Below are 11,937 nucleotides of genomic sequence, written 5' to 3'. Positions count from 1 at the left end.
CTATTCATAAACCTGGTAATCTTTCACCCACCAGGGTCCTCGGCTTATTGGGGGTCGTGTTGCAGAGATGATATAGGATTGGGGATTACGTACTCGGCTTACTGCTTGATTTTGGACTCTCGGTATAACATTTTGAGTATCTAATGAACCGAATTGGGGATTATACGGTGAAGGCAATCCAACTAGAGTAATTTGTTGTGGATTACGGGGTAGATTTTCATAATTCTGAAAGACCTGTGGCGGATTAGGATCCTGGTACGGTATAGTATTCACTTTTTTAAGCTGAGGAGCCTCACACACTGTTCCTTTAGTCAGGGTATCTAACTGTCCAGTGTAGACTCTGAAGTTGATGTCACTGTAATCCAATTCTGACTCCAAAAATACAGCCATCCGGTCAGACATAACCCAGACGTTTCCACCGCGATCAATCTTAACGTCACTTGGAAAAACAAGACCTACGTCATCTTTATCCGCTATAGCAGTATTTTGTGGTTTTAATGGTAGACGTGTATTCCAGCAGCCAATTGCATTCTGGTCTATTAAACTGTAAAGTTGGATACCGGATTCATCCATGACTTTTGCCGTAGTGTGCGTATCTGGTCCTCGAGATCCCACCACTCTAAAGTCTTTGTAAGAACCCTCAACTTTAGTTTCATCTCTTAGAATGCGTGTTGATACTGCAAACTCTGTATAACTTGAAAGAGGACTAAAATACAATGTTCTATAACCATCTGGACCAACGGCAGATGCGGAAATACCGAAAATTCCTTCTGATCCCCATTGGAAGTTGAGACCAGCGATATTGAAATCACCAACCAATGGATCAGGCATAAAGTAGCTGTGGCTGAATCTCCAAGATTTGTTTTGCTCCCAGGAGTAGGCAATAAGACCGTAGCCGAGTTCGTCCGAGAAATAAGCGAAGGTGTCCTCACAGCTACTGCCCTCGTCGAGTGCTATATTGGCGATGAAGGTCGTAGAAACAATGTCTTCTGGTCGAAATACGTATTTACGTATTCTGCGGTTCGTGTTTAGGTCATAAACATTGAGTGAATACGGGCATACGTTAGTGACATTTGGATCTGGAAGAAATCGAAAAATTAAAACTTGAATTGCGATATTTTATGTGCGGACAAGTACAGATCTCACATCTTGTTCATTGACCAATCAATATGTGGTAGATTGAATCCAAAATTGAGAGCGACATTTGCGCTCGTCACTTTGAGATATGAGATGCGCAGTCTTGAAAACTTATTAATTATCACAAGTTACCAGTAGGAGGCTCCCTTGCACAGGATGCCGGCTAGATGATTATATACCACAACGGCGTCTATTTCTGCCGCGAAGCAATAATGTGTAATCATTTTTGTATTTCGGTCTGAAGGGCGCCTTAGCTAGTGAAATTACTGGGCAAATGATACTTAACATTTTATGTCTCAAGGTGACGAGATAAGAAAGTAAGTAAGACAAGTGCCGCTAAGAATTTTTGGAGTTTTTCAAGAATCCTGACACTGCATGGTAATAGGCAGGGCGTATCAATTACCATCACCTGAACGTCCTGCTCGTCTCATCCCTTATTTTCATAAGAAAAATTTAAGCGCGTACACCTTTCTTAAAGGCCGGCAACGCTCCTGTGATTCCTCTGGTGTTGCAAGAGAGTGTGGGCGGCGGTGATCACTTAACAACAGGTGACCCGTACGCTCGTTTGTCCTCCTATTCCATAAAAAAAACAGTGATATTTTTTAAGTCATATCTCTCAATTCGGGGATTAAATATACAAATTTAAATGAATGGATTGATTAAATATACAACCTAAGGTCAATGCGTCTCTCTGACAGTTGACTCAGTTGGTAAAATTGCTCGGACGGAACCCGAAAGACGCGGGTTCGAGTCCTGCATCTTTCATTAATTTTGGTACAAATTATATTTGTAAGCTTACCATAGCCATAAGTACCAACGTCCAACACCCACAGACGGTCGCACCTATCAGCTTTAATCCTGTACACAGTGGTAAGACCATTCTCACAATCACCAAGCGCGTTGCCTTCAAAACTTGGATACGGAGTTAGTTTTGGTGAAGTTTCATATGGAGCATCCAGTTCTATATAATTTAGAGTTGCGGGTATACCTGTAAAAAATATATTGAACTTTAATATCAATAATAAAAACAGTACAAAGTTAACTATTCTTTCAAAACGACCATCGTTCTCACGAAGCATCCTTACACATACACTAAATTCAAGCTTACATATTAACTTAAATGTATACTCATACAGGAACAAATGAAGGGAGGCAACGCAATTTTTGACAGCTGTCATCTATCTGTCATCATATAATCTAAATCTTCCGTATAATAATGATCTATCCGTTAGACACAACTTAGACAAGCCTCGACTCGTGTTTAAATATAGGCAATGTCTAAAGATTGTTGAAATACACATATATTTAACTTTTTTGTAATAACACAGTTAACATTTAAAGTAATCTATTTTGAGGTTGAATTGAATAGATTAGGGTAATTTATTACAATCTTATTTAAAAGACAGCAGGCAGAAGATCGCTGCAAAGGGTTACACTTCACATAACTTTTTTTCTAAATTATGTGTTCCTCAGGGCTCACTTCTTGGTCCTGTTCTTTTTAATGATATTTTGGATCAAATAACATCTAGCAAATGTTCTATGTTCGCAGACGACTTAAAAATGTATAAAGAAATAAAGTCTCAGAATGACATAAGACTTCTTCAAACTGACCTGGATAATATTTGCAACTGGTGTAATGTAAATAAATAAATTGATTAAGTCCGTAAAAATGTGTACATATCATGATCACTAGAAATAGAACTGAGACTGTATCATCTTGCGTCGTTAATAATGTTCCTTTGGAACAGGCATCATTAGTTCCTGTTCTTGGTATAGTTATAGACAAAGACTAAATTTTATTATTCATAAGAATAACATCATCCTTAAGTCTTGGAAAATGCTGGGTTTTATTAAATGTACTTGCAAAGATTTCAGAAATCCATTTGCAATTGTGCGTCTATACAATGCTTTGGTACGAAGTGCACGTGAATACGTTTCACCGGTTTGGAATCCCCAATATAAAAGCCATATTGAAAGATTAAAGCATATTCAACGTAATTTCACTCGCTTTCTAGCTTTTAAAGACAAAACCTGCCCCTATCGTGCAGACTATAAAACAAGACTGGACCATTTCAATATGAAATCGTTGAAGTTAAGATGAAAAATAACTGATGTGTCAACTTTACATAAAATTATACATGGTAGAATCATATCCCCAGAATGTCTTATAAATGTTTACCTTACAGTCCCTAGAAATAGACCAAGATTCCCTATCAATAATATTTTCAGCCCAACAATCAGCAGAACTAATAAAGGTAAAAACGCCCTCTTAAACAGAATTATGAGCTTTTATAATGATATCACTTCAAAATATGGTAATATTTAGATATTTTTCACATTATGGTTAATATCAATAAATTTAAAACCTACTGCATTAAAATATTAGGATCTTTGTTATGTAAGTTAAATCTTAGAAGTAAAATATTGTATTGTGGTATATTTTATAAATCTCTTTTGTATAATAGAAATGTATTTAAGCAATTTTTATCATCATTTTTTTTAACTCTTCATTTCTTTAATTTTGCTATGTTTAGTTGTTCAACTTTGTTATTCTTTTCACACTATTGTAAATGTTGTTTACACCTGTAAAGACATGTCGTATTGTACTATCCCTTGTGTACTTGCTAAAATTTTAATTGTATAATGATGTGTTGTGGTGTGACTATCTCAATAAATAATAAAAACAAGTCAGCAGGGTAAATTTTATGGAATCTAAGTGAATTTAATAATTTCGTAGTTTTATTCAGGTCAAACATGTTTTACGGTTCTATGAACTAAGTGGGGCTACGTGCTTAACATAATTTATGCTGCACCCATGTTATAAATTATTTAACACCGATATTAATATTTGTAATTTGTGCAGTGCCAAATACTAATATTCTAGTAATTTCATCATATTATGATAAGTAATAACATATTTGGAGCAATTTCTTGGAAAGATTCGGAGACATTTTCATGTTTGATAACTATGTTTTTATGATGCTGTAGAGTTTTATTTATACTTTTATGACCTGGTCTTTCAGTTGTTATCTTATAGTTGTGCCCTGCAACTTTATTTGCGTATAATATAATGCCATCAAAAATATACTTGTAAAAAAAACCAAGTCTCGCAACTCAAGTCGGTCAAATTATTTAGTCTTTACTTAATTACTTACTTACTTCTGTATTAAGTTATAACGTAATTAGCTAACCTTCAAACATCTTATAGTGACAATATGAATATTAAAACTATTATATGTTTTAAGTAAATACATTAACTAGCCCATCGTATGAAAACACGTGTATCTTTTTTATTCAAAATACAATATATCTTACAATTTTTACACCATATTTACAATACCAAATGACTACATAAAATTAAAACTATCATTTCGTGGAAGAATCCTGCTAGCATTTCTGCGCTGGATAGCTACGCTGATCGTTGGCCGAAATAAATAGTAATATTATTAATACATATTATATTAAATAATAAAATATCTAATCAAATTGAACCACAAAAAAAAAATGTATTATCTAACATGAATAATAATTTATACGCCTAGATAGACTATGACAGTTGTGAAAACGTCCAAAAAAAAAGTTTAGAGTTAACCTTGACAGTTGAAAATCTTGAAAATGTTAATTTTTGTTAAAAGGAACTCGGGCGTGGCTGATTTCACTACGTAGCACAATTAGATTGCACGTGGAAACAAATTGCAGGAAAAATGTTAACTTAATATGAAATTTAATACAACGAGTATGGAGAGTAGTGACTGCCTATTATAGATTGTATAGATCAATGCCCCTATCACATTCAATGTTATAAATTTATTGGGTTTTGTGAAGCGAAAACTTCCTTAGCCGCGCTGGGCACTTTTTGGTAGGGTACATTCTTATGGGTTCACGTCACCGAAATGACATGACTGGCGCAGGCGACAGATAAATAATTAAATGAAAATAAATAAATATTATACACTTTTTCAATGGGTGAGATCTCGTGAGTTCGCGTCACTGAAGTGGTTATAGCGGTATATCTGTTGCTATACAGCTGACGTATTGTGCAACATTAGTCCTGTGTTTATCTTGTAAGTGTTCTTGAAATTGTGTTTTTTGTTTGATTAATTATATTATTTAAAATATGTTTTGAAAATAATTTGATATTAATTCCATTTCAACATTATGATATTTCAAATTTTAATAATAAAAGTTCTAAGTTTTCACTTCTATAGGCAGTCTCTACAATTACCAGTTTTTTTTTACTTGAAGATGTAGCTCAAGCCTTATTTTGTATTTTGCATTAACATGCATATACGAAATAATCGGTTCTTACTTTCCATAAGTTCAGCCACTTGCCCTCCAATATAAAAAAGTTCAATTTTAAAAAGAAAAAGTTGTGTAGTATGGCCACAGGGCCTTCACTATAGACTGATTCTATGTAGTCGTTTTGAGAAAACCAGAGAGACTGACAAACACAAATATTAAAAGGTTTTAATGGAACGTGGGCTATACGCGGATTTTCAGGACCCCGAAGCTAATTCGGGCCTCTCTCGTGGTCGAGATTCAGGACGGTTTGGTGGAGACTCTTTGCGTAAAAAATTCAAAGAAATAAATAATAAACTCTGGCTAAAGGAAAAAGTCTGACGAAAGTTTAATAAAAGACTATTTTTTGAAATTTTTGAATGATTTCCACGCAGTTGGCGGCATTCAACACAGTTTTATAAGTGGAACTCATTTATCTGTAAGTTTTAATTGATCAAACTAAGAGTTTCGTAGATATTGCAAAAAACACTTTATTCGGTTTTCTTTCGTTCACGATATCTCTATAACGAATCAACCAATTTTGACTGGATAAGCTGCGATTGACGTTTCAAGGTTTAGAGCTGATGAGTTTTGGAATCAATCGTTAAAGCCGTTTCAGAGTTATTCCAAAAACCACTTTTCAACTTTCACTTTTTTTGGGATATCTCAAAGTCTACCATACCAAAACCGGTCTGAATCGGTCCAAATTATATTTAAAATCTTAGTTTGGCCAAGCTCTTTCGAATGGTGTCAACCGCGATGAAATCGGTTAAACCAGGCATAGTGATACTGTCGCGAGAGTAGTCAGGGAAACTTCTTAGGACCTCGGACCGGCTAGATCTGATGAGCATTCGATTTTTGTAAAACGGGGTAAAACTAATAACTTCCTTGAAAATTTTCAATTTTCTGAGCGGGTGGTTCAAAAAGTTATGTATGGTGCAAACCTCAGAAACTTATCAAGCAATATTTTTAAGAAAATAAGGAATGAGACGAGCATGACGTTCCACTCAGGATTTTTGAAAATTCCAAAAATTCTGAGCGGCACTACAATTACTGCGCTCGTCACCTTGAGACACAAGATGTTAAGTCTCATTTGCCCGGTAACTTCACTAGCTACGGCGCCCTTCAGACCGAAACACATTTAACAGTTAATTTATATTCAGTCAGGTTATAAATAAAGGTTCACCTCATTTTTATTGTTACATAGTTTGATGTTATATTTAATTCTTCTTTCAATCTCTCAATTGAATCTCATTAAGATAAAAACTATTTTTGTGTAATCATTTTAATTTATGCTGAAAGCTTAAAAGCAGAACAAGTTAGTGTATTAATAATGTTTGTTCTTGGGATTTATAACAGTTATACAATATTGTTTTGTAAGACTTATAAAAGACGTAAGTAACGTTAAATTTCATAAAGTATAAATTCTAGACTAGCATATTGGTAAAAAATTAAAAGATAATATTTTATATTCAAATTCAAATATTTTTATTCAAAATAGGATTTGACATCACTTATTGAATGTCAAAAACTACCACCCATTCCAAAACGAATGCCTCAGACCTGAGAAGAATGCAACAGACTCCGCCGGCTTTTTTTTTCATCAAAAAAATATGCTTACAAAGTAATATTGTACAATTATTAAACTTATTATTTAATAGCCTGAGGGCGGCGGAATGGAGCATTCCCAATCTATGGTATCATTAAGAAAGTCATTTATGTTATAGTAACCATTACCACGTACAAACGTTTTTTAACAATTCTTTTGAGTAAAGTAATACTTTTGTTTTAACATTTTCTGGGATCTTGTTGTAAAAGCATATACATCGCATAACAAAAGACTTACTAACTCGACTTAGCCGAGTAGTAGGCATTATAAGGTTATGTCTGTTCCTGGTGTTAACATTATGGTTATGAATTCACTTATGTGCCTATGAACATACATTATCAAGAATATATTCAAAAGCAAGTCAAGATGTTAATGATTTTATAAAAAATATATGCGTTTATAAAAATATCATTTTTGTAATTTAAGTGGTTTCTTATTCGCTACATCCTGACTGGCGACTAAATACATTTTATAATTGATAATTAGTCCATTAATGATTATAATTAACTTGACATGATAATTAATCATTTTTACAAACGGAAATTGATTTGACATAAATTAATTTATTCTTGTTACGAGAAATTCGTTGCAATGTCTATAGAAATTAAATATAGACGCCAAATACTATTGTATTTCAATATTAATTAATAATATAAAATTAGATTTGATATTTTAATGTTAATGTAGTAAGGGTACACGAATATGATATATTTAATACAATATACCCTTAACATGTAAACATAAAAATACATAATTTGAAAAAAAAAAACAATCATTTAAATGTGGGAGGCTCCTTTGCACAGGATGCCAGCTAGATTATGGGTACCACAACGGCGCCTATTTTTGCCGTGAAGCAGTAATGTGTAAGCATTATAAATATAACACTATAATGTAAATAACAGTATAGTGTTTCGTACTGAAGGGCGCCGAAGCTAGAGAAATTACTGGGCAAACGAGACTTAACATCTTATATGTCCAGGAGACGAGCGCAATTGTAGTGCCGCCCAGTATCAATTATTTTGAGCTGAATGTCCTGTTCGTCTTGTCCCTTATTGTGATAAAAAAGGTTTGTATTTAATGGGATGCGAACCCAAAACCCCTAGATCAGTATTCAGAGACACTAACCATGGGTCTTCAATGTAGCATGGCAAAATGAACTTCAAAATATCGTTTTTTGTTGAAAATAGTTACCAAGAGAAAATAATACTAACTCTTTTGCACGGGCAAGATCGATAGTTTAATGATCACTTCAAGCAAGAGTTTCGTTACAACATGACTCATTAAGGCTTAGGTTGCACTACAGTATTTTCCTGTAATTAGCGCGACACAACTTGAGACGCACTCACTACGATTAAAAACCACGACATTCAAAGATCTTGGATTTCAAGAGCGCAGTTTGTATTGCTGCTGTAATGCTTTGAAACAGATAAAGAAGCAGTTAAAGCAAATATTTGATCCATTAGCTCAATAGTCGTACTTAAAAATCAAGTATTAACATTTCAGAAATCCTACTGAGAAATTATACAATAATAATTATGAAACATCTATGAGAGCTTAAATGAAAATTACCAATACAAAAACTTACTTACACGTCGAAACAACGCGGCGTTTAAGCCGTAGTGAAGCCTAAGCCTTAAGTGCAACGAGCTAAATAAGTGTCGCATTGATGTCAAAATTGCAACACTCATGTATCTTCAATCAAATATAATTACTAACTGCTTAGATTACTGTTGATGGTGATGATTAATGTTACGTCCAGTGTAGTAATGTATCTATGTCAGGCCTCTCTTTTCTTGGACATAAACTATAATCAGATGATGATCGACCAATTATCAAGTAACTGAGTTTGGCTTGGCGTAATATTAATTATACTGAAGTATGAGTTTCGGTCTACAATTTTAATTAGCTTGTTTTCGGTCTGATTTTAAATAAGATTTCGTTCTTTTTCATGTGAAGGTTAACCCATTTGGCAATTAGTGAATATTTCATCTGTATTATTTGTTTCTATGTGTAATAGTATAATAACATTAAATATGTAAACAATATTAGTTAAGAACTAAATTTTTGGATAGGTATCTGTAATTTTGTAAAATCATTAATTACCTATTCGAACTCGGATTCAGTTGTATATGAATCAATCGAGGATTATTTTGTTACAAATATTTCAGAAGTATTTTATCTGATCCATATCGGGCTTATACAAGACATTCGTTGATTTATATTCAGACACAAATTTAGATTTTGATAAGCTCGTCCAAAAGATTCAGTTCTATTACTATTGGCACTTCATTTTGCATTGCGAGTTGGTTGTCCAAATATTAATGTGAAGTCCAAAAACACAAAAAATCCGTACATGCAAAGCCAAATGTAAATAAGACTTTAATTAATTTCATGACCCCAATAACGAAATACATAAGAAAGTTGAATGCATCATACAAAAACCAAAATCCTAGCGAATGTAGGTCAGATAAATATTATATCAACCGCTTCTTCTTCAAACCTGTCTGTGATATTTAATTTATTAAGGAATTGCTTATAAATATAAAGTTTATGTAGGAGTATGTGATTTAATGGTATCAAATCAAATTTCCCTATCAAGCTAGTAATATCAAACCTAAAGAAACTGCAGTATTCGAAGTTAACTAGGTACTAACATAATCTTTATTGTTTTATAATTGAGCATCTGAAAGTTATATTACAGGTAATTTAACGAATGTAACTATTATTAACTCAATGGTGATTACAGAGATCTAATCCAAGCCTTGAATTTTTTGCTACGCTACATAAAAAATTGCACCAGATTAAAATACATGGTGCAACATTACGATTCGGAGGTCTTAGCGCCGCGGTATTTGTGAAGACTGTGGGATACTGACACGACTCAATATTATTTTAGAAACGACATACAAGTTTTAAATTATTCAAAAATATTTCCATAGTTACGATTTGCTTAGTTTCATCATTTGGGATTATGATTTAGAAGTGTGTGTGTATATTTAAAATGACATGTTCTTTTTGCGAATGGCAGAACAATTTCCTTCGGTGAGAAATTGCGTGCATGCGTTCAGAGTGTTATTAATGTCAGATGTAGGGCAATAGCGAGTGGGTAAGTGTAATCAATCCATCTTATGACAATTATTTCACATTAAATTGTTTTCATGTTATTTATTTAATGATGCCCTTTCGTTAAAATAAGTGCTTTTTGCTAAGTGTGTCTTGCCAGAAGCTTTGTGTATGTTTGATATTAAACATTTTCTATTTGACGTGATTAAAAGTGGAAAAAATCAAAGAAAACGAAGTTATTTGTTAAGGCTTAGGTGTCACGGTGTCTTGAGACTATACAAGTGTGTTTTTGAGAGCTCTAATCTTTTTTTCTTATGTGGCTGTCTTTCAGGCAGCTATTTCTACTAACTATATTACTTTTGCCGCTGTAGTAATAATTAAAAATAAAAACCAAGATTGCCTTTTACATTTTGTAATAGCACCCTCTTTTATATATCTTTATTATCTTTTGTATCTTTGACAAAAATAATTAATAGTATTATTTTATTATCTTGTACGAAGGTATTATTTGTATTATGTTTCCGACTCTTTCTTGACTAGTGTTTAAAGCTAATCGACAAGTTTTTATTTCAATATATTTTACTTCGAAATTGAATATGATAGGGTTTATACTTTTTAAACTTTTATCTATTTTTTTGTCATGCAATCGAGCAATGGCATCGTTATAACCTACATCACTTATGCGCTTACATTAAATTTTTTATTTACTTCACGCTAAAAATTTGTTCCCAGTTAAATTATAAGATTAAAACATTTCTACAATTCGATAAGTCGAATCCGTAAGATATATACAATGCTTCCAACGGGAATTATTGCTTGATAAGGCCTCCTTGAAATTAAATGAAAAAAATCTTAGTTTACTTGTAATTATTTTGTTTTACTGGTAATATACATATTATTTAAAATAATAACTGTCTACCTATTGCAAGTTATGAGATACAGTCCACTGACAGACAGGAAACGAACAGAAAGAGGCCTATTAATACGATTCTAGGTAATACTCCTTGGATTAGATACTCTAAAAGAACTTAATTATTACATAAATATAGCACTCACCCGAACGCCATCTAGGAACACTAACAAATAGTTTGTTTCTCCATCTCTCAATGCCAACAGGAAGTGCGTTTTTCGGATCCAGAGCACCACTTTGCAAATCTCGTTGCTTCATGAAAGGATCAGGATAATTCCAGTCCAGGGCATTCCAGGAATATACCTGCCGAAGCTTATTCGCTCCCAAAACAGACGTTATGGAGACAACTAAAACGAATAGACGCCCTAACATCTTCAACACTGAAAAACAAAAAAAAATACAATAATTTACACAATCTTTGATTGACGTTGAAAAATATCATATAAGATTTAGCACAGACTGTATAATGCCAGATTATACAAACAGTAAAAAATTATCTTAACCTAATTACTAAGAACTAGATGATAAAAGAAGACACACAAAAGATTTACAGGCGATAAGCCTTTTTTTCATTGTATTAGATATTAAAAAATAATACTCAAGGAGTTACAGCATATCTACGGATAATAATATTCGTTTTTATTAATAATAATAAGTCTCAATTTGATTTATTTACGTACATTGTTATTGGAAGCAAGAGTAAATTGCTAACCAGAGCGGTTCGAAATGAACTAAAGAACTCCGATCTATCCTCAGCTTTATAAAAGTTACCGTATTCTCCTTCCAATTCCCCTATACAGGGCAACCGTACAAACACTTGCTACGTGTTGCATAATAATATCTTCATTATGCTAATAATAAAGAATGGAAACTTATGAATGTCACGTCATTTAATTAAAAATTTTCACTTTTTTAAAACGCCCAAATCAAAGCGAGACAG

At 33.1% G+C, this 11,937-nt stretch overlaps 1 protein-coding gene and 1 pseudogene across 1 annotated transcript; both read right to left on the bottom strand.

Moving 5' to 3' along the window:
* LOC126970724 (protein yellow-like) lies at positions 1 to 573 on the bottom strand. Its single transcript, XM_050816817.1, has one exon. It carries the CDS (start codon positions 571 to 573, stop codon positions 1 to 3), a length of 573 nt encoding a protein of 190 aa, XP_050672774.1.
* Positions 574 to 692: 119 nt separating this feature from the next.
* On the bottom strand, positions 693 to 11,719 carry LOC126970669 (protein yellow-like; annotated as a pseudogene).
* Between the last annotated feature and the right edge of the window lie 218 nt (positions 11,720 to 11,937).

Source organism: Leptidea sinapis, chromosome 21, assembly GCF_905404315.1.
Source record: "Leptidea sinapis chromosome 21, ilLepSina1.1, whole genome shotgun sequence".
Classification (NCBI taxonomy): domain Eukaryota; kingdom Metazoa; phylum Arthropoda; class Insecta; order Lepidoptera; family Pieridae; genus Leptidea; species Leptidea sinapis.
Note: the sequence above shows the minus strand (reverse complement) of the source record. Positions and strands in the feature narration are given on the sequence as shown.

What these genes read in the sequence shown, in the direction of transcription:
- LOC126970724 (XM_050816817.1), bottom strand. Translation starts at nt 573, where the DNA reads ATGGATGAATCCGGTATCCAACTTTACAGTTTAATAGACCAGAATGCA.